General features: G+C 43.5%; 1 protein-coding gene and 1 pseudogene across 1 annotated transcript; both read right to left on the reverse strand.

Annotated features, from left to right (window-relative positions):
• Positions 1-298: 298 nt before the first annotated feature.
• Positions 299-9,507, reverse strand: LOC121142331 (tudor and KH domain-containing protein-like). The gene is made up of 4 exons (XM_040752105.1): positions 9,103-9,507; positions 5,063-5,071; positions 3,771-3,898; positions 299-2,090 (listed from the first exon to the last, which is right to left on the reverse strand). Exons 1-4 carry the CDS (start codon positions 9,505-9,507, stop codon positions 425-427), a joined length of 2,208 nt encoding a protein of 735 aa, XP_040608039.1. The 3' UTR covers positions 299-424.
• Positions 9,508-20,349: 10,842 nt separating this feature from the next.
• On the reverse strand, positions 20,350-22,121 carry LOC101832171 (annotated as a pseudogene).
• Positions 22,122-24,128: the final 2,007 nt, after the last annotated feature.

Genomic DNA, 24,128 nt, shown 5'->3' on the forward strand with positions numbered 1-24,128 from the left:
GGGCGTGTGTTAAAGGTAGGGATATGAGATGACATGGGACGGATACATTGTATGGATGGACAAACTCACCAAAGTATGAAATGATGTATGTTGATTTAAAAACCAAAGCAAATTATTCTTAGGAAAACCTCTCAAATATGTAAGATGCTTTATAAACAGTATTTTGACTTCTTGGGAATCCTTGGAAGTGATTTTGTTCATGGGGTTCAAGTGAAATGCTACACACAACTTTTTTCCCAAGCAGAAGTACATTCTTTATTTCTCTAGATATGTGTATACAGATATACTGTCAATTTAACATCTCCTAAGTTGTCTCCATTTCTTCTACTTGCGGTGAAACGAAAGTTCATAAACGAACACCTGAAGGAATACTACAAAAGAACTGTCTTCAGTATCCTCAGCACTGGCTTCCCCCATGAGACCTTTATATTGATGCTGATCTTCTCCATGTTCTGCTGAAGACTGCGGCTCTTGTTAAGCTGAGGCAGGAGTAGGCACGAGGTAAGGCTTCAGGGCGCTTCCGGGTCTCACTGACCGCACTGGCAAGAGAAGCATCTGTCTCCTCCTCGGCCGTGTCCACCATCAATATATATGGGACAGTTTCGTCTTCCGCAGATTCGGCAAGTTTGACTGCATAGCCTTTACGAACTAACTCTTGCCCAATATCAAGTTCCTGCCCATTGCTGGCATCATATAGATAGATTTCTGGACAAGTTGACATTCCAATATGGACATCGCCAGAGAACTTGGCCACCAATGGCTTCCAGGCACCACAGGCAGTGAGTCTTTCAAACTCCTCCAGAGCTTCCTCTTCCCACTGTTCACCTGAGGGGGCAATCCGTGCCAGACTGCATTCTACGGCCTGAATAGGAAGGATCAGGAAGTCCGTCCTGAGAGCCCTCAGATCCTCCCCTGGGCAATTCCCATTATCTCCAAAGTCAACGAAATATAGGTCCAAGTTCCCATTTTCCAGAGTACCAAGAATCTTGGCTCGATACCAGCAACCATCTACAGAGTATCGTGCTGCTACAATGTCTCCTAGGTTCACAGTCAAGTCTTCAGGCAGACTGTTTTCATAGTGCCGAGTCATCTCGATCATAAGTTTTTCGCAATGGAAGCGGAAGGAGTCAATGAATTGGATCCAGAAGTGGTTAGGGTTTTCAGAAGCAGAAACGTAGACGTCTAGGAACTCATCGTCATGGAAAATGAAGTCGGGACTGGCAACTTCAAACATGGATGTCTCTGGATAGTTGTGGACACCAGAATCTTGAAGGCCGTCATCATTGGGTGTCTGCCGGGAACCTTCTTGTGGTGCTGCAGCAACCGTATCGCCATCACCTTTGCCGAGATGAACCTCCAGGGGTACGGCTGGGTCCATGCTCGAACTGCTACTCTTCCATAAGGCTGCTTCTCCGGCCGCTCCTGGCTCTATGACTTCCTCTCTTCGAACACCGATAGGCTGCTCTCCTGGAACTCTGGTTTCGGCCGAATGGGCAATCCTGTTTGGAAGATCTTCATCTTCTAACACTTTCTCCATTATCAGACGCTGAGCCGCTTCCACTTCCTTCCGTGTCCCCGAGATTTTTACGAGTCTTGACTGTAGTAACGTGCCCTCTGATTCCTTATGGCACGGAATTTTGGCTCCAGAAGCCTTCCAGATAGAACCAATCGTCTCGCCACCTCTCCCAATGATTCTGCCCACGGACCGCTGGGGCACAGAGACTTCCTCGGAAACCGGGGTGTTCTCTGTCGGGATCTGATGCATTGCTGCTTTGGCTTGGCACACCTCACCAGGTGAGCCGCTCAGCAGCAGCACCCGCTCATCACCCTCATCGCCCGAGTCCAAGTCAATGCCAGCGCCTGTCTGTTCCTGCAGCTGTTTAAGATTGGCTCCTTGCCGACCCATGATCAGCCTCACAGCCTCCTGGGGAACTCTCATTTCTACCTCAATGTCGTCTTCTCCAAGGCATGTCCACCGCTCTTCTCTGCTTTCCCGGTATCGGTGGTACATGCTGGAAGCTACTGATGCAAATGTTGGGAGTCCAAGGACACCGCCTAGTTTTTCCGTAGTGGGCTTTTTCTGCTGTCCTCTGAAACAAACAATTCAAGACTCGGTTTAATACCCCCAACTTGTTTCATTGGCAGAGAAGCCTGAGAACAAAAACCGAAAACCAAAACACCAAAAAACCCCTACTACTAAGCCAGACAGTGGTGGTGTAGGCCTTTAATGCTGGCATTCAGGAGGCAGAGGAAGAGGAGTTCTGAGTTCGAAGGCAGTCTGTCTGGCCTTCAGAGCTACGTTTCAGGACAGTTAGGGGTACACAGGAAACCCCGTCTCAGAAAACAAGGCAAAAAAACAAAAAATAACCAAAACAACATCAACAAAAAAATCCACCCTGTCTATTTTTTTCCCATTTCAAAAGCTCTAGTAACTACGAAAAACAAAATCACTGTATAGAAAATGTCTTTGGCAAGTTGAAATGCTAACTGAGGTACATGAAATTATATATCAGCTATTTCAGCTTTTCCTGAATAACTATATTTCATTCCTAAATCAAAGGAGGAAAATATGCATCTGGATTCTCTTGTCTGGTCTAGCCATCTTACTGCTCCCCACGAAACACTGGTAAGGTTTGTCCAGTGTGTCACCAGCACAGGTTTGTTGGGTGATATCCATTGGAAACAACAGACAAATCTAACTTCAGTTATTGCAAATAAATGCGTGCTGAGCTACTGGGATAGCTATCATAAGGAATGTGTTAATGGATTCAAAGCCGGATTTTCCTTAAACACTGATGAGGATTAAGGCTGCTGTGGAAGTCCATGATCATAAGGCCAGTACCAAGTAAGTGGAGGCAGAAGGATGAGACCCCAGGCCACGGTGGAAGACACCTCTAATCCCAGCAGAGACACCACTTATAGCTATAGAGGCCAGGGAACGGTAGTACACACCTTTAATCCCAGCAGCCACACTATTGTTAGAGGCCAGGCAGTGGGTGGGTGGTGGTGGAGGGGACACACCTTTAATCCCAACACCCGTGAGAAGCAGGCAGAAAGATCTATTTCAACGAAAGGGATCGTTTAAAACAGCTCACACCAAGCTTTGTTCAGTACTTGGGAATCCCGCCTTTAATCCCAGCACAAGTTGGGAGGAGACAGGCGCTCAGTACAGTCTGACATCTGGTGGAGGCAGATGTAGTCTGGAGAACAGGATCGCCCATTCCTTCCGAGCATTGGTGAGAACTCTAGTGGCTGGCCACTTTTAATCCCAATACCTGTCACTGGGTCTTTATTAGTAGTGCTACATCTCACAAACAAAGAGGAAAGAAGACTACAGGCGACATCAGTTCCAAGTACAATATTCTGGGGCTTGCCCATAAGTCCATCGCTCCAGAGGTAAAAGCCAGAGGAGCTCAGTTCGAAGCCAGATCGACAAAGAGCATGCCACTCAATAAAGAACCAAATATCCTGCAGTTGCAAACAGCCATTGGGACTACATCTGGGAAAGAAGACCCCTCATTTCAAAAGGAGCAAGTCTAGGAGCCCCGAGTAGTGGCGAGTGGTCTACCAGATATGGGAGCCGAGTTCCTGGGGCCAGAGCACTTGCTCCCAGCACAGCTGGCCCAGAAGGGGACCCGTGCAGGACCGCAGAGCCGCCACTGGCCCCGTGCATCCCACCCTCAATCCGGAGCTTCTGCCTCCAGTTGCCAGGCTGCCCACCACCCAGACTCTCCCAAGCCCCAAACTCCACTCTGCAGCCCTGGCTTTACCTGTCTTCCGAAGTCCTGCTCTCCTTCTCCTTGTACCTCACAGGTAACACTCTGAAGCAGCCAAACAGGTGGCAGCTATTTAACAGAGGCTTGCCCCGCCTCCCTGCCACGCCCGCACCAATCAACGCCTGTCTGGAAGTCTGACAATTGCCCTAAACCACAGCTAATCCTCGCTCTGGCTGCCTATAAGCTACAAGAGCGCACGAGCCCTGCAGGCCAATGACTGAGATTAAACCTCTGAGCCTGCCCACCTCACTAGCCAGTTAGAGCCGCAGGAAGGAGATGCTCTTAAGGGATCCTGCATCTGCTGAGGAGTAAATAACCAACCGGAGGCCCTTGGAGTCCTGGGATCTTCTCTGAGGATGAGATTTCGATGCTCCAAAGCTCAGGGGCCTTGGATCATTGGTGGGCTTTCTCGGATCAAGTGAATCACCTCTTTGTCTGCGGGAGGAGCCTCTTGGTGGCAGGCAGTTCGGGCTCTGCTTACCTGGAGGGTGGTAGTATACGCCTTTAATCCCAGCAATTGGGAGGCAGAGGCAGGCGGATCTCTCTGAGTTCAAGACCAGCTCTTTTCTACAGAGAGGCACAGAGAACACTTCCATCAAACAAACAAACAAACAAACAAACAAACACAACTTCTACCTGTATCCTTTCCCCATCTCCATCTGGCTAGGAGACAGGAAAACGACTCTGTTGAAAGGACTAAAAAGGGGGGCAGACACTGCATGGCACTGCGGAGGAGCCCCGGACACTCCACATGGACATAAGTCACCAGGGCCACCACCCGGGTAAGGGTGCTGTGGGTCGAGAGCACTTGTGGACCAATGGCCCTGATTGCAGCCCATAGAAAGGGAGGCTGTGGCGGGCAGCAGCAGTGTGCTTGACAATCTGAATTCCGGCGGCCATCTTGATCGTACCCGGACCACTAAGAAACTTCAAACTGCTGCAGGACAGAGTCACTCCAGTTCATGCAGAGATGTTATGAAATATCATCTCTCACGCCTGGAGCAGGATGAACACTCAGACAAAAATGTTTGTTGGGTGACTACAACATCGTGTCGTGTCATTCAAATGTCTTTGGGTCAGTTTTCCCGTTAGTATTGTTATTATTGTTATTACTGTTATTTCAGAGACAGATGTTTGGTATGTTGCCCAGGCTGTCCTCAGATTCTGTTTGCTTAGGTTCTTGAGCAGCTGGGGCCTACACACATGCTTGACTTCTAGCCATCCAGAAACTATATATATATATATATATATATATATATATATATATATATCAGGGTAAATAATACCTGCAACTCCTACAAGAGTTACAAGTAACAACAGGTTAATGCAGAAAATGTGTCTTCAGAGGTATCCAGTACAACGAATTTTCCTGGGGAAATTATCACAAACCATTCCACAGGGACACATACACACACATATGCATATACTTTTGCAGAAAGTATCGTTTTTTTTTTCATTTAATTTTGAAACAAGTTTGCTTCACATGATAATCTGCCTTTCCCCTCCCATGTCCCCCCACCCAGTCCTCCCAGCATGAAATTCCACATAGAATAACAAAAGCTAAAGAGTGATTTTAAAAACAAACGGACAGAGAGCAGCATGTTTCTCTGGTGGTCTCTGTTTTGCTAGAGACAAGCAGACTCACATGGCTCTTTTAATGGAGTCTTCCTGACTTGGCATAAGCACCAAAAAACAACTAAAAAAAAACCAACCAAACAAACAAAAACCCCAAAACAACAACAACAACAATAAAACAAAAACTGAACAAAACTCTTTGGGTCTTAAACTAGAACAAATATGAACCAGGTGTAGTGGTACAGACTTTATTTTTAAAACAATCTTATTTTACACAGCAATCTCAGTTCCCTCTGCCTCCAGACCCTCCAATCCCCTCACTGTCTCCCCATCCCACGCCCAATCCACTACTAACAGAGGCTGAGGTCTTCTAAGGAGAATCAAAGTCTGGGACCTCATTTGGGACAGAACAAAGGCCCTCCCTCCCTGCCTCAAGGCTGAGACCATAGGAAAATTGCTTCCAAAAATACACTTCATGCATTGGCGATAAATCCTGGTTCCAAAGCCAGATGCCCCATATGCAGCCAAAAATCCCCAGCTGACTCCCAGGTTCAAGGAACCTAGTTTGGTCCCATGTAGGTTCCCCAGCTATTTTCAGGAGTCAGTGAACTCGCACTAGCTCAGGTCCAGCTGTTTCTGTGGGTTTCCCACAGCACGGTCTTGACCCCTTTCCACATCACTTCTCAGTCTCTACAGGTGGACTCAAGGAGACTGGTCCAGTGCTTATCTGTGGATCTCTGCTTCCGTCATTACTGGACAGGGTTCCAGGATGGAACTTAGGGTACTGATCAGTGTCATTACATATGAAAGACATTTATGGTGCTCTGTCCATTATTACTCTGATTCTTAGTTGGAGTGGTTTTGGTGGATTCCTGGGAATGTCTTTATTGTAGCAAGAAACTTAAACGGCATCACAGGGGTAGAAGTGACAGGGGAGTCGCTGAGTTTGATGTCAGCCTGGTCGAGACCATGGTCCAGGATGCCAGGGCTTCACAGAGAAGCTAGACAAACAGTAACAAAAATTTAAATGAAGTAAAACTAATAATGAAGAGGTTTATGAAACAGCACGGGCTAACAGAAGGCCCGGGATAAGTTTGGGCGTGTGTTAAATGTAGGAATATGAGATGACATGGGATGAATACATTGCATGGATGGACAATCTCACCACAGTATTAAATGATGTATGTTGGTTTAAAAACCAAACTAAATTATTTTTAGGAAAACCTCTCAAATATATAAGATGCTTTAGAATCAGTACACACACACACACAAATCTGTATACACACATCAGACAGTGACAATTAGGTATGCCCTGCCTTCCTACCAAGCCTGCCCCAATTATCGCCTGTCTTGAAAACTGACAATTGTCCTAAAACACAGCTAATCCTTGCACTGGCTGCCTATAAGCTACATGAGTGGATGTGCTCTGAAATCCAATGACTGGGATTAAACCTCTTAGCCTGCCCACCTCACTAGCCAGTTAGAGTCGCAGGAAGGAGATGCTCGTAATGGATCCTGCGTCTGCTGAGGAGTAAATAACCAACTGGAGGCCCTTGGAGTCCTCGGATCTTCTCTGAGAATGAGATATGGTTGCTCCGATGTTCAGGGGGCTAGAATCAGTAGGTATTGTGGATCTTGGAAATCACTTCTTTGTCATCTTGAGAAGCTGCATGGTGTTGGGCATTGCCTGCTTGCTTTCCTGGGGCAGTGGTGGTGCATGCCTTTAAGCCCAGCCATCAGGAGGCAGTAACAGGCAGAATTCTGTGAGTTTAAGACCAGCTATATTCTACTGAGCTGCACAGAGAACTCTTGTGTCAATAAACAAACAAACAAAATTTCTGCCTGTATCCATTCCCCATACATGTCTTGGCTAGGAGACCCCAAAACAACTCTGGTAAAGGAGAAAAATAGAGGCGGATTTTGCTTGGCACTGGGCAGTATCCCTAGACTCTCCACATCAACAGCAGGCCACAGTGGCCACCACCCTGGTAAGGGAGCTCTGGGTTGAGGGCACCTTTGGCCCACTTGCCCTGATCTTGGGTCTTAGAAGGGAGACCATCGCAGTCAGCAATAAGCTTGAAAACCCGTATTCCAGCTGCCATCTGGGTCTTTTCTGGACCATTAAGAACCCTCCAAATGCGGTGAGGGCACAGTCACACTGATTCATTGGGAGATGTTTTGATCTATCATCTGTCATGCCTGGAGGGTGATGAACACACAAACAAAAATGTTTGTTGAGTGACTACAACAGCGTGTCTGGTCATTCTGATATGTTTGGGTCAGTTTTCCCATTAGTATTGATGAAATGAGATTCAGGGATTGAGAGGGAGCTGGGATTGACATGTGAAACAAGATTGTTTGTAAGCTAAATAAAAAAATTGAAAAAAAAACAGCAAGGTCCTTTTAAGAGGCTCTGCTAACGATTGAAAGGTGTACCTAAGCATCTGGCAGTGGCAGCGAGCACATCTCTAAGCCAGCACCATGCTGCTGGATGTCTGCACAGACTGAGGCAGTGTGCCGGAGTCAAGCTTATGCCTGCTATGTTAGAAAGCCAGAGGCTGTTTCTGCTTTAATTTTAATAAGATAGGTGGCCAGAAAAAACATAACATTTTACAGTAAAGTCAGACTCAGATGAAGAAAAATATAAGTAGACTTGGGAGAGTAAAAGAAACAAGATGTTGAAAAAAATAAAACTTAAGTAGCTGTGTGTGGTGGCACACACCTTTAATCCCAGCACAACAGAGGCAGAGGCAGGTGGATTTCCAAAGAGAAACACTGTCTCATAGAAAAATAAATAAAAGTAAAAGTAATAGAGTAATATAATCCATGTAAAGATGTAAAATACACAGAAAGTCTGGGTACTGTATACTATTGTGTTTTTCAGTTTTTAAGTGGCTAAGGAAGGATAAACTGCTGAAATATACTTGATCATAAATGTTGCTGAATTAATCCAACTTATATATTTCAAAAATGCTTTGACTTCTAACTTTAAACATACAGACCGATTACACTTCCCTCTGTACCAGGTTAAGCCTGGCAAGAAGTCAGTATTAGTGACCGGACTGGGGTCAAATCTGTAAGTCATGGAGAGAATTGGAGGCGGCTCCCCTTAAAGAATCTCAATGTGAGTTTCTAACCTGAAAGAGGGCCAAGGGAAGACGCACCGTCCAGTCTGTACTGCCAGTCTCCAATGACAATTTGGTTAAGGTCTCTTTTAGAGTTCTATTCATCCTTTCTACCTGACCTGAGCTCTGGGGTCTATAAGCACAGTGAAGCTATCAATCTGTCCCCAGGAATTTGGCCACCTCCTGACTTACCGAGACACTAAGGCTGGACCATTATCCAACCCTACTACCTTTGGCAGCCTGAATCGAGGGATGACTTCTTTAAGGAGCTTCTTGACAACAATTTTTGCTGTCTCACCTTTGGTGGCAAAATCTTTGACCCATCCAGAAAAGATATCTATGAAAACTAGTAAATACTTGTTACCGTACTGAGCTGGTTTGATTTCAATGAAGTCAGTCTCCCAATAGAGCCCTGTTTATTCTCCTTGAAGTCATCACCCATGAGGTGCCTTCTGGTGATTGGCATTTACCTTCTGGGGCAATAAGAGAGCTGTCAACAAGTCTAGTATCTCCTGTTTGTTTTTAATTTCTTTACCAGCCAATGTCAGGAGGCCCCGTTGTCAGTAGATTGCCCCCTGGATGTGTGCAGTGACAAATACATACCAGCTATCAGAACAGATATTTACCTTTTTTCCTTTTGCCAGCGTCAGAGCCTGGGCAAGGGCTATCAGTTCAGCTTTCTGGGCTGAGATTCCTGGGGGCAATTCTCTAGCCCACAGCACTGGAGTACCATCCACCACTGCTGCCCCTGCCCTCCTCTTACCTTTGTGAAGAAAGCTGCTGCCAGCTGTATACCAGGTGTCCTCTGCATCTGGCAGTGGTTGTTCAGTCAAGTCTTGGCGAACACCATGCTCTTGCTCAAGTATTTCCTGACAGTCATGCTCAACAGGCTCCTCTCCTGGGTTCAGCAGCAATGTGGCAAGTTGATATGGGTGGCTGTGGTGAACCGGATGCTGTCTGGATTTAGTAGCATCAGCTCTTTGTAGTGTATCATTCTGGCCTTTGTCAGCCAGTGCTGAGGATGTTGGCATATTGTGCTCTCAAGTGCATGTGGACCTTTGATCACAAGGTTCTTGCCCCAGAGTCAGCTTATCAGCATCTTTTACCAATAAGGCCATTGAGGCCACAGCCCTCATGCAACCAGGCCACCCAGCAGTCACTGAATCCAATTTTTTGAATATGTAAGCCACTGATTTGTCCCAAGAACCCAGTTTCTGGGTCTGCACTCCCTTCTCCACTCATTTTGACTCTGAGCCCCAATGCTGGAGCTGACAGTAGGGCTCCTTTGATATTGTTAAAGGCCTGTTGCTCCTTGGAGCCCAAGATGAATGGAGTGTTTGCCTTAGTCAAGGGGTAGAATGGGGCTGCTATTTCTGTGAATCCTGATATCCATAATCTACAAATGCCAGCAGTACCCAGGAACTCATGCACCTGATAGGGAGTGGTAGGCGGCAGTTTCTGAGAAAAGGTTCGATTCCGGGCCTCTGAAAGCCAATCCACCATCCTTAAGGAGATACCCTAGGTAGTTGACCTCTCTTTTGCATATCTGGGCTTTCTTGTCTAAGACTCGGTACCCCAGATTGACCAGCTCCGGAAGGAACCTTTTAGTCATTGTAACACATTACACCTGAGTATGGGCTGCTAGGAGAAGATCATCAACATACTGTAGGACTATCACCTGGGGGTGTAGAGCTTTAAAATGGGCCAAAGATAATGGGAGAATTTTTAAACCCTTGAGGTAGCATAGTCCAGATTAACTGTCCTGATATCCCCGATTCTGGATCTTTCCATTCAAAGGCAAATAGGGGTTGACTAGAAGGGCTGAGTCTTGGCAGAAGAAAACATATTTCAGGTCTAGGACTGTATATCACTGCCACTTGGGGTGGCAAGGCATGTAGGAGGGTATAAGGGTTAGGCACTGTTGGGTGTAAATCTAAGACTCCTTTGTTATTGAACTGGCCAATAATCTCCAGTCCCTGGTTTTCGAACACAATAGCAGGGTGTTCCATTGGGAATGGCAATTTACAAGTATACTGAGTTCTAGTAACCTCTTAATGTGCTATCTTATGCCGTCTCTGGCCTCTTTACTCTTTGGGTACTGACTGACCGCAACAGGGCTTGCTGAAGCCTTTAGCTCGACCACAACTGGAGGCTGCATTTTTGCCATTCCCATACCAGACACCTGCGCCCAGGCCAGAGGAATCTGTGCCAGCCACCTCTCCATATTTGTCTCATCAGATTAATCAAGGTCCATCCTAGGTTCCTCATGGAGTCTATATTCATCTTCAACTCTAATGGTGATTACCTGTAAGGGATTCCGGTTTGTCAGTGACTGATGGTTGCTTAGAGTCAAAATGGATCTGCCCTCCTACATTTGACAGAATATCTTGACCTAACAGGGGATAAGGGCATTCTGGAACAACCAGGAACGAGTTGGATATCCGGCACACGCTGAGGTCCACTGTTCTTCATGTAGTCCATAAATAATGCTGGTTCCGTGTTCCCCCCTGCACCTAAGATTTTTTGTTTGACAGCGGTAGTTCAGTTGTTAAGAGGATCGAATGTTGAGCCCCAGTGTCCGCAAGGAACTGTGTGGGTTTCCCCTCCTCCTCCAAAGTTTCCCAAGGCTTGGGTAGGGGTCGTGATCCTCGACTCCCCTAGTCCTCATCCTCTAAGGCAAGGATCTTATCTTTGGAGGCGAAGCCCCTCTTCTTCTTAGGGCAATCCCAAGTCCAGTGTCCTTTCTTTTTGCAATATGCACATTGGTCTTTGTCCAACTGTGGCCTAGGGTCCATGTTTCCTATCTCTCTAGACCTTCTTGTTTCATTTCATCTACTCCCTTCTCTAACTACTGTGGCCAAAATCTTACTTAAATTTCTCTCCTGTCTTTTCTGTATGTATTTCTCTTTCTTCTCATTCCCTGCTCTTTCTCTCTTCCTTTTCTTCCTCTGTCTCTTTTATCATAAACCTTGTCTGCTTCTTTGACTAAGTCCTGCATAGTGTATCCTTTTATCCCATCAAGCCTTTGAAGCTTTCTTTTAATATCTGAGGCTGATTGATCTGGGAAAGTCGTGGCAACTGTGGGCCTAATGTTCCACTGAATTTGTGTCATAGGGTGTAAAATGCCTAAAGGCCTCCGTAAGCCATTCTAATAACACCATTAGTGACTCAGTTTGTCCCTGGGTCACTTCTCTTACCTTGTCCAAATTGGTAGGGCACCTGGCAGCGCCACGGAGACCAGCCACAGGTGCCTGGCATTTGACAATCAGATGCTCTCTACCTTCAGGTATATTGAAATTTCAGGTGAGGAGTGTAAGCAGGAACCTGGTACTAATCTCATTGGGAAGTTGAGTGGGTCTTCTATCAGCCCCTGGTACATTCTTGCTGGCTTCTATAAGGACCCATTGCTTTTCCTTGGTGGAGAGGAGAGTCTTCGATACCTGATGTCAATCATCCCATGTGGATTGGTGGGAAAAGAGAAGTGACTCTATAAGTGATACTGGGGATTCTCAGAAAAATAGGGAGTGTGGGTCTTCCAATTACAGAAGTCTGAGGGAGAGAATGGCCAATACTGAAAAGGTCTATTCCTATATTCATGGGAGGAGGGCAAATTCTCAAAGGGGGAGAGCTACAATCTCGGGAGGTATACCCTAATGGCTGTGGGTACACAACATCGGGCCTGCGATGGGTCCCTCCAGGGTTGCTGCCCATCCCTCGTGTCAGCTTGGAGGTGCTAAAAGGAGAACAGGTGGAAGAACCGAGTCCTGTTGGGGTGGAAATACAGGGCATAAGGAGGAGGGGGATCCAGGAGGAGGAGATCTGAAGATACGTCAGGGCAGACCTTCTTTGGCTCGGTATCTTAAGTCTTCTTTCCTGTTGCCCCTGCCTTCAAGGTGAAGAACCCTAAAGCTGGCCCTCCAGAAGGGAATGAAAAAAAAAGGGCAGACCAAGGGCAGTGTATTATAGATCCTAGGATGTATGGTATTAGATCAGAATGTACATGAGGCCCTGTGTCCAAAGTCTTTATCTTTTTTTTTTTTTTGGTTTTTACAAGACAGGGTTTCTCTATATTGGTTTGGAGGCTGTCGGTCCAGCCTGGCCTCGAACTCACTGAGATCCACCTGCCTCTGCCTCCTGAGTGCCGGGATTAAAGGCATGTGCCACTACCGCCCGGCCAAAGTCTTTATCTTTATAGCCCTAATCTTATGTAGGTTGAAAATTCATTCAGGAGGCCATCCCACCTGCAAAGTGGGACATACAGAAGTACAAAGTGTAGAGAGAAGACTTTTCCTTGCCAGCCACTTTGGTTTTTCCCCAGCAGTTGCCTAGGCTCTGCGGCATTGTAGTCCCCAAATAACACACAAGACGCTGTATTAATTATGAAGCTGTCGGCCTTGCTTGTTTCTTACTGGCTAGCTCTGACTTAAGTATTTAAGCCATCGAAGCATTTCTCTTACCGGACGGATATCTTACTTCTCTGGCAGGCTACATGATGACTCCCTGTGTTTCCCCTACCCAGAGTCCTCCTCAACTCCTAGTCCCACTTATCTTGCTTCCCTATTGGCCAACAGTGCTTTATTGACATGTACACAGGACTTCCCCATCAACAAAGAGTCTGCAACCTTCGCTTTCTAACATCTGCTGATAGATTATGAGCTCTATCCTTTACTTCAGACCAGTGGTCAAGAGTTAGAGTTGGGGGGTCATCATGGTTTGTCCTGTGTTACCATTCGTGGGAAGGAAATACAGACAAAGGCTTGCAAATATTGTCCAGGCAAAAAAAAAAAACAAAACAAAAAACAAAAACAAAAAACAACAACAACAAAAAAAACAAAAAACAAAAAAAACAGACAAGAGTTTGTCCAGAACAGAGATAGAATCTGATGGCCGGGCTGCCGATATAGATTGGAGGGGCAGTAAAATTTCCCCTTCCAACAGCCTCACTGGGTGTCCCCCATGATGAATACTGATTTCCCCATACTCGGGGAAAGTGACACTGACTCCAAGCACCACTTAGGGATACTGATACTGATACTAACTCCCTGTACCACTTGAGGATACCGATTTCAGAATTCAGAAACAGAAACAGAGAAGACTCAGAAAGCACAATCATTTCTGGTTGCTGAGCAACAACTCACCAACAGTAAAACTTAAGTATTCTTTGAGTGCTGGTAGAAGTTCCTCTGAACTCAGGGGTTTTGGTGTCTGGTGACTTAGAGAAATGCCAGACGAGCGCCCAAATGAAAGACCCTAGAGTCTTTCTCTCAGTACCGTCACTCAAAGAACACCAGGGAGCCGAAGTTCATTGCAAAAGCAAAGAGGATTTATTAAACTAGCAAGCCGGGGTTCAGCCGGGGAAGGAGTGAACCCCAAGCAGAAGTTATAGCGAGTTTTTAAAGCCTAAAACCACAGATGGAATAGGGAGGAGGCACAAGGTGGGTTTGGCAGTTAGTGCCAGACCTTCAATCAATCATTTACTAATGGCCTTGTGGCTGTCTGAAATCATTATCTATCTTTAGGCAGTTGTGTTTTGGCTAAACTATTGTGTGGTCTGTCCTTTACTGCAACCTTGAGGTCTGGGGATTTCCCAAGTCCTTGGGGTCCAGACAACATTTTTAAGCCCTTGAGAATGGACCACCAGAGAAGGATAACTGGGGAATATTTTTCTTTAAGTGCAGCTGCTCATCAAGGACTGGACAACTTAATACTTTTTCAACCATTGAAGTGGGAGTTTCTTCATTTTCATTTAAATGGTGTTGCTTAAAAATGGTAGTGATCACAACCAATCTCTTTTTAAATGTAAATGGGAGATCATGGTATAGAAATTGTATTGGTACGAATTCCATTTATTCATTCAAATTTGAGATCAATTTTGTGATACATATACATATATATTTCTCCTTTTGTTTAGATAATGTGTTTATACAGCTCTTTTAAAAATGTAATGTATAAATTAAATGCAGATTATAGTTACTTATAATAGTCAAAACTCATTGTTAGATTAGTTAGTTTTTCTAGATCTGCAGAGATATATTTGAGATAGATAGATAAGCTTCAAACCTTACAAAGACCTTCAGAAAATGGTGTTAAATGGTTAACGGGTTTTCATGATAATCAGACACAACTGTTCCTGACACACCAATTACGTCTGAGAGCAAGATGGGCATGGAAGAATCTCATTATGGAGTTTGCCTTAAACATGGCATGATTAGCCCTTTGGCAAGAAACTGCTCTTGTCTGGATTGTTTGACAGTTGCTGTATAAACTGAACATGCAGGACCCACAAGAAAGTTACTGCTGAGCTTGGACAGTCGTACAGGGTTTCTGCCTCGTGGAAGAGTCTGTCAGCCATTCTGTAGGACACAGAAAAATGATTGACAAAATGCCAATGTGGATGGACAGTTTGAAATTTCCTGCTTTGCTGAGAAGTCTGCCAGACACGCTGTGGCCCATGGGATGAAGATGGATGCCCCAATACTATGGAGAAACTTTGGGTGACTGTCCAGGTAGCGAGATGTCTATGTCAATTCTAGTTTTTATATATTTTCCTTCTGTGGTCTTTGATGGAGTTGAAGACAGATAGTTATAATTATAATTTTCCTTAATTGTGATAAAAGGTAAGCTACATATAAGACTTTAGACTCACACAGATAGGATAGATGATAAAATTCTTTCTTTAAATCTTACTAAATGTTGCCGGGCGTTGGTGGCACACACCTTTAATCCCAGCACTCGGGAGGATCTCTATGAGTTCAAGGCCAGCCTGGTCTACAGAGTGAGTTCCAGGACAGCCTCCAAAACAATACAGAGAAACCCTGTCTCGAAAAACCAATAAAAAAATCTTACTAAATGTTAATGGAATAAGTATTGTAACTATAGTTCTTAGTGATATCTGTTCTGCTATATATAATTTGACTATGTTAAATCTTTCTTTTTATTAGACAGAAAAGAGGGGATGATGTGGGAAGTCCTTCTGGGAATCAGAGTGAGATTTATTCTTTGTGGGTGCTTGTGTGTAGAGTAACTTCCAAAAGTTGAGAAAAAAAGCATGAACTGAATTCACAATTTAATTATGCCCATGAAGTCTGAAAAAACAAGCCTTAATGCAACAAATTAAAATGTTATAATTTAATCTTTTTCAAAATTATCAGTAATCTTTTTAAGTTTGTAGGTAAATGCCGTAAATGTATTGGTGAGGTTTCTTATTGTTGTTAGGGGTTCTCTTGCTATCATGAAACAAGATGACCAAACCAATTTTGGGAGGAAAGGGTTTATTCAGCTTGGCTTAAAGTTCCAAATCACAGTTCACCATCAAAGAATTTCAGGACAGGATCTCATATAGGGCAGGCATATCTAGACAGGAGATGATGCAGACAATATGGAAGGGGTCTGCTGCTTCCAGCAAGGCCACAACTCCTAAACATCTCCAACATTACTACCCTGGGGACTAGGTACTCAAATGGTAGAGCCTTTGGGCAACTTCATCATTGAAACCATCACAAGTTACCCAATTCCCATTTAGACTCAGGTAAAGGAGACTATGATTTCATAATTTAGCATATTCTTTATCTACTTATCCTTCAGAGGAATTGTTGCTGGTTACCAAACTCGTTGCAACTCTATCCGATGTGATTTTACCCAAAATAGAGAGCATAGAATAATTTTTTGTTATTTATTTTTTTGCAGATTGAATATGCAGATTTGGTTTAAAAACATTTATATTATCAGAGACATTCAGGAAAATGCAGCAGTATATCCAAGGAAATAAATGTCATATGTGTTATATTTAATATTTTTATCAAAATTAGTTGTTGAACTTTAGATATGCTGGCACTTATGTAATGAAGCTCGGTATTATTATAAAAACAACACAAAGCATCCTAATCACTTCCTCATTTCAAATCAGTGTATATAGGTCTTTTTACTCAAAAACAATGTCATTAGGACACATTTACTGTGTTTGATATCATTAGTGTCTTAAGGTTTCAGATGGACTGTGAACGATGGTATGGTGGAAGGCATGTAAAACCCTCCCAAGTAACATCTGACTCTTCATCAGCAAAACTTGTTAAGAGAACTTTGGTAGTACTAATTCTACGATGGAGTCTATGATTTACTAGTATTTCTCTCTCACTGTCTCTCTACTATTAAATTGTATGAGATTGACCAAAAATAGGGCCCTTACAAATACCTTAAGTGTTCTGACTCCATTGACCAATGAATTGAAGCTGGATCTTCTCACAAAAAACACTTTAAAAACTGTAATATAAAGAGTTCAATGAAGTCATTTTAGGACTAAGGGACACAGATCAAAGAATTTCCTGACATTATAGAGAACATGCCACTTCAATGCTGATAAAATTTAATTTTACACATTTGCTATATTTCAGAATCATTGCAAGGATTACTTTTTAGCTCTGACAATCACTTTTGTTTTGCGGTAGTAAGTTGCTATGCTCTACCCAAAGGTACAAATAGAAGAGTTACTAATGAGTAGGAGGTTCATTGATGTTTACTGAATATTAATTATGTTACCATTATTTTTAAGATGTAGTATATTAGAGATCATGGAATTCAGTGGAAGACATAAGGGACTGAAAGAAAAAGAATAATCAGATTGAAATTCAGTGTATATACACACACACATTTATATATATGTATATATATGTATGTATATATATTTAACAGTTTATGATAATTATAGAATAGCTTGATTTTGCCAAATATACTTATACTAGTCAGTATTTTTATTTTGATTTTTATAATTGGAGTACTTGAGCAATACAAGTTTTAGATTCTCAGCTTCTGTTTGTCAACATTTCTTATTTCCCCATTCTCCATATTTCTCACTTCTTAATTTAATAAGGCAAAAAAGACAGTGCAATAAAAGCATATTATTGATATAAATGCAAAATAGTAATCAAAGGATTCAGACACATTGTCATTACCAACATCAGTCATTTTGGCAAGAATTGTGACAATAGTATCATGAATAAATATTAGCAAATAATTTGCTTTCCCCAACAACATCTTTTTGCACACATTATCTATAGGTTCGTTTTAGGATTCATCTCATCCAATGATGTTTTCATCTTGTGTTTGCGTTTCAGGATATTTTGTTGTTTGAATTTTGGCATAGACTATTTTCTCCTCTCCAGAGTCTAATATTCCTCTTTGCATACAAATCTGAAATGGAGTTGTGGAAATATACATTTATTTACCTACAACTTAAAATGCAGATTTAATTAACATAATTATCTCAATATTTTCCATAGAATATATTCTAATCATGATTTCCCATCCCTTATGTCCTTCCAGATACTCTCCACATGCTTGCCTATCCAAAATTATTCCTTCATTCTCTCTTTCTTTAAAAATACATAGGCAAATAAAAATAAATCTGTGAGAGAGTATTACTTCAAGTTGTGTGATTTTTGTTTATGCTGCATTTGTTTAACAGTGTGAATCTGTGATCATTTGCGTATCTAAACCACATGATGTTCTAATAAAGGGCTTAATGAGCAATAATGAGGCAGGAACAATCACAGGTGGGACTGGCAGGCATAGAGTATAAATAGAAAGAGGAAAATGGAGCAATGAGAAAACAAGGAGAGGAGGACATCAGGGTCCAGCCACCCAGTCACCCAGTCAGCATGTAGTTGAAAGACCCCTACCCAGGACCCCCTAGGAAAAGAAAAGCAAGGCCAGGCCATTGCCTAATGAAAGAAACCTAGACCAGGTGTCTTACCCTCAAAACAGGATGTCAGTGATAGCAATCATGGGACCCGGATAATAATTACTGAAGCGTGCTGGGAACTTTCATATGACAATACCAGGACACCTAGTCCTTGGCAACTACCCTTGCCCCCAGTTGTGTCTATGATCACCATAGTAGTCACGGGACCAGGATAATAATTGCTGAAGTATGCCTGGGTCTTTCATAAAGTAATACCAGGAAACTTAGTCCGTGGGAACTACCCCTGCCCCCAAGATGAGCCAATGAAATGCCTGTTACTTATGTAACCATTGAAACTCTATAAATATTGTACTCCCTGAAAGCCCGGTATGCTCTGCACTCCAGTTGCAGTAGCATCCGCAGGCGCCTGTGTACTCAATAAATCACCTCTTGCATTTGCAGCCAGTGGTCTGGCCCCGGTTCTTGGGCAGAGGGTTTGGTTCAGTGCCCGGTGCTTTGATGCCGAGGTTTTTCATAGTAACAGTGAAATTAAGATACAAATACATGAGAAAGTTATAGGCCCAGTGGGAAAGGATAGATGGGATAATTTAGAGCCAGAGAGAAACAAATTAAACTAAGGCTGGGCATTCATAAATAAAAGTAGGCATCTGTGTGTGATTTCCTTGGGAGCTGCATGGTGACCACCCCAAAGGGTCAAAAAGAAAAGCAAAATACAAAACAGACAAATAGGAAAAAATGGAAAGTCTTGCACATGCAGACTTATTCAGGCGCGAGCACACACACACACACTGCAAAATGAACAAAATAAAAACTATAATACATAAGAAAAAGATGAGTAAAGAAGTAAAATGACCAACCAGTATTATGAGAAAAGAGATCTCCAAAAATAAGATTAAGTTTGTTTAAGTATGAACTATCTACTGCTGGACTTGGGGCAGCCCTTAAGCATGATGAAATGCTCACTAAAAATCCACTGGAGTAAAACTAATGTTTCCCTTGTAAGTGGCTGACACCCAAAGGTAGCTTCTGAATTAGGGATTGGGGTTTGTGTCTGCTTCCTGTCTCAGTGCTGGTACCCAACCTGTCTTGGACCTCTCTAGTTTCTGTTCAAGCAATATGTGTCAGTCCTTTTGTGCCGGAAAGTCAAGGTTCCTAAGTTGTCTTTATCTTTACTGGTTCTTATTATTTCAAGTTGTGTGAGATAGATCACTGATAGCTGTGGCATAGAACACTGATAGCTGTGGGGAGATGATGCAAGATGACCTTCTGCAAATATGTCTCCCATTGGTTGATAATAAATCACTGTTGACTAATAGGGAAGCAAGATAGGTGTGACTCGGGTCAGGAGGATTCTGGGAAAAGTAGTCAAGAGTGGAGAGTTGCCATGTGATCCAGGGGAAGAGAGGATGCTTCAGGATGCTGGCCTCGGAAAGATAAGTCCTTGTAGAAATATATATTTATAATCATGGGCTAATATTTGAGACAGAACTAGGCAATGAGAAGTACTTGACATTGGATGAAAGCATTGTAACTGATCGAGTCTCTGTGTGTCATTTGGGGTTCATGCAGCACTGGGAATAACAGAGCTAACAGAGTGTCTAGGATAAGCTTGGGGGTGGGTTAAAGGTATGGCTATGAGATGAATACATTGTAGAGATGCACAAAATTACCAAAGTGTAATATGGTGTATGTATTGAAAAACCAAAGCAAAAATTTTTAGGAAAACCTCTCAAATATGTAAGATGCTTCATAGCCAATATTTCCACACAGACATAAATTTGTATACACACATCAGACAGTGACTATTATCAATGCATAGGTATGAACAATAGTGCGAAATGGAACGTATCCTGATGGTGGGGATTTATATTATAAAACTTATTCCATAAAGCATGTTTCAACGTTAGAGCAGCTAAAACATTGTATCTGACAGACAGGAAACTATCAAGTAAATATTGAGCCACGAAATTGCTATTATTTTGACTCTTTTCCAAATTTGTGACGAAACATGCCCTTTTATCAGCTGACAAAATTTGTCCTTGAGAGAATAAGGAAGTGATTGTGTTTATGTAGTTAAAGTGAAATGCTTCATACAATGGTTTTCCAAGCAGAAGTACATTCTTTATTTCTCTAGATGTGTGTAGACAGACATACTGTTAATTTAACATGTCCTAAATACAAGTGTCTCCATTTCTTCTACTTGCAGTTAAACGAAAGTTCATAAACGAATACCTGAAGGAATACTACAAAAGAACTGTCTTCAGTATCCCCAGCACTCCCCTCCCCATGAGACCTTTATATTGATGCTGATCTTCTCCATGTTCTGCTGAAGACTGCAACTTTTGTTAAGCTGAGGCAGGAATAGGCACGAGGTAAGGCTTCAGGGCGCTTCCGGGTCTCATTGACCGTGCTGGCAAGAGAAGCATCTGTCTCCTCCTCGGCCGTGTCCACCATCAATATATATGGGACAGTTTCGTCTGCCGCAGATTCGGCAAGTTTGACTACATATCCTTTACGAACTAACTCTTGCCCAATATCAAGTTCCTGCCCATTGCTGGAATCATATAGATAGATTTCTGGACAAGTTGACATTCCAGTATGGACATCGCCAGAGAACTAGGCCACCAAAGGCTTCCAGTCACAACAGATAGTGAGTCCTTCAAACTCCTCAAGAGCTTCCTCTTCCCACTGTTCACCTGAGGGGGCAATCCGTGCCAGCGTGCATTCTATTGCTTGAAAAGGAAGGCTCAGGAAGTCACTCATGAGAGCCCTCAGGTTGTTCGGTGGGCAAGCTCCATTATCTCCAAAATCAACATAATAGAAGTCCAAGTTCCCATTTTCCAGGGTACCAATAATCTGGGTTACATACCAGCAACTATCTGTAGAAAAATGTGCTGCTACAATGTCTCCTACGTTCACAGTCAAGTCTTGAGGCAGACTATTTTCATAGTGCTGGGCCATCTCACTGATATGTTTTTCCAAATGTAGGCAGTGGGAGCTGATGATTTGGATCCAGAGGCGGTTAGGGTTTTCAGAAGTAGAAACGTAGACGTCTAGGAACTCATCGGCATGGAAAATGAAGTCGGTACTGGCAACTTCAAACATGGATGTCTCTGGATAGTTGTGGACACCAGAATCTTGAAGGCTGTCATCACTAGGTGTCTGTCAGGAACTTTCTTGTGGTGCTGCAGCAACCATATCGCCATCACCTTTGCCGACAGGAACCTCCAGGGGTACGGCTGGGTCCATGCTCGAACAGCTACTCTTCCATAAGGCTGCTTTTCCAGCCGCTCCTGGCTCTATGACTTCCTCTCTTCTAACACCGATAGGCTGCTCTCCTGGAACTCTGGTTTCGGCCGAATAGGCAATCCTGTTTGGAAGATCTTCATCTTCTAACACTTTCTCCATAATTAGATGCTTAGCCGCTTCTACTTCCTTCTGTGTCCCCGAGATTTTTATGAGTCTTGACTGTAGTAACATTCCCTCTGATTCTTTATCGCATGTAATTTTGGCTCCAGAAGCCTTACAGATAGATCCAATCGTCTCGCCACCTCTCCCAATGATTCTGCCCACGGTTCATTGGGGGAAGGAGAGTTCCTCGGAAACCGGGGTGTTCTCTGTCAGGATCTGATGCATTGCTGCTTTGGCTTTGCAAACTTCAACAGGTGAGCCGCTCAGCAGCAGCACCCGCTCATCACCCTCATCGCCCGAATCCAAGTCAATGCGAGCGCCTGTCTGTTTCTGCAGCTGTTTAATATTGGCTCCTTGCCGACCCATGATCAGCCTCACAGCCTCCTGGGGAACTCTCATTTCTACCTCAATGTCGTTTTCTCCAATGTATGTCCGCCGCTCTTCTCTGCTTTCCCGGTATCGGCGGTATAGGATGTAAGCTATTGCTGTAAATGCTGGGATTCCAAGGCTCAGGGCTATTTTTTTCATAGTGGACATTTTCTGCTGTACTCTGAAACAAACAAATTAAGAAGTAGTTTTGTGCCATCAACTTGTTTTGTTGGCAGAGAGGCATTAGAACACACAGTCTTTAAAAAAAAAACCAAAAAAAATACACCCACTACTAAGCCAGACAGTGGTGGTGTATGCCTTTAATCCTGGCATTCCGGAGGCAGAGGAAGAGGATTTCTGAATTTGAAGGCAGCCTTTCTGACCTTCAGAGTTAAGTTTTAGGACAGTTAGGGGTACACAGGAAACCCTGTCGCAGAAAATATAATAAAAATAAGCAAAACAACAAAATAATCCTACCTGTCTATTTTCCCATTTAAAAAGCTCTAGGAAAAAAATCCAATTTATAGAAAATTTGTTAGGATACTTAAAATGTTAACTAAGGTACATGAAATTATATAGCACCTTACTCCCCTTTTCCTGAATAACTATATTTAATTCCTAAATCAAAGGAGTGAAATATGCATCAGGATTCCCTTGGGTGGAAGGACAGCCCTTTCTGCTCCACATAATTTTTATTTAATGGATCTGTTATTATAAGAATGAATTGTAAGCAATAACACTGGGCCCACAGTCCAATAGATGACTAGAGCACACAAACAGAAGAGTATGAATCAGACATATGACTATTGATATATAAGGGGGCAATGTCAATGCAAACATTACAGGTTTCAGAATGGGACAATGGCGTGTCACAAAACACTGGTAATTTTTGTCTAGGTTTGTTGGGTGATATCCATTTGAACCAACAGACAAATCTAACTTCAGACATTACAAACAAATTTGTGCAGAATTACTGGGATTGCTATCTTAAGGAATGTGTTAATGAACTCAAACCAGGATTTTACTAAAACCCTGATGAGGACAGAGCCTGGTTTGGAAGCACGTGGTAATAATCCCAGCACCAAGTAAGAGTAGGAAAAGGATCTGAACCCAGGCAATTCTGGTACACAGCTTTAATCCCAGAAGCCACACTAGTTATAGCTATAGAGTCCAGGCAATAGTGGAACACACCTTTAATCTAGAAGCCACACTAGTAAACCTTAGAGGCCAGGCAATGGTGGAACACACCTTTAATCTAGAAGCCACACTAGTAAACCAGAGGCCAGGCAATGGTGGAACACACCTTGAACCTAGCAGCCCCACTATTTATATCTAGAGGCCAGGCAGAGTTGGGATATACCTTTAATCCGAACACACTGGAGAAGGAGGCAGATTGATTTGTTCTTTGGGAGGCTACCCTGAACTTAAAAAAAGTTTTGTTCAGTATTTGGATTTGCACACCTTTAATCCCAGCACAAGTTGAGAGGAGACAGGAGCTCAGTACAGTCTAAGATTTGGTGGACGCAGATGTAGTCTAGAGAACAGGATCGCCCATTCCTTCTCAGCATTGGTGAGAACTCTAGTGGCTGGCCACTTAGCTTCTCAGATCTTCAGCTTTAACCCCAACATCTGTCACTGGGTTTTTATTAGTAGTTCTACATCTCACAAACAAAGAGAAAAGAAGACTACAGGAAAAATCAGTTCAAAGTAGAATATTCTGGGGCTTGCCTGTACTTCCATCTCTCCAGTGGTAAAAGCTGGAAGAGCTCAGTTCAAAGCCAGATCAACACAGACCCTGCCACTAAATAACCAAATATCCTTCAGTTGCAAACAGCCATCGCTCTAAATTGGGGAAAAAGAACCCTCGTTTCAAAAGGAGCCAGTCTAGGAGCCAGGGTGGTGGCCAGTGGTCTACCAGGTATGGGAGCCGAGCCCCGGGGGCCAGAGCCCTTGCTCCCAGCACAGCTGGCCCAGAAGGGGACCCGTGCAGGACCACACACCCGCCACTGGCCCCATGCATCCCACCCTCAATCCGGAACTTCTGCCTCCAGTTGCCAGGCTGCCCACCACCCAGACTCTCCCAAGCCCCAAACTCCTCTCTGCAGCCCTGGCTTTACCTGTCTTCCGAAGTCCTGTGCTCCTTCTCCTTGTACCTCACCGGTACCACTCTGCAGC

Source organism: Mesocricetus auratus, unplaced genomic scaffold (assembly GCF_017639785.1).
Source record: "Mesocricetus auratus isolate SY011 unplaced genomic scaffold, BCM_Maur_2.0 Super-Scaffold_2245, whole genome shotgun sequence".
NCBI lineage: Eukaryota > Metazoa > Chordata > Mammalia > Rodentia > Cricetidae > Mesocricetus > Mesocricetus auratus.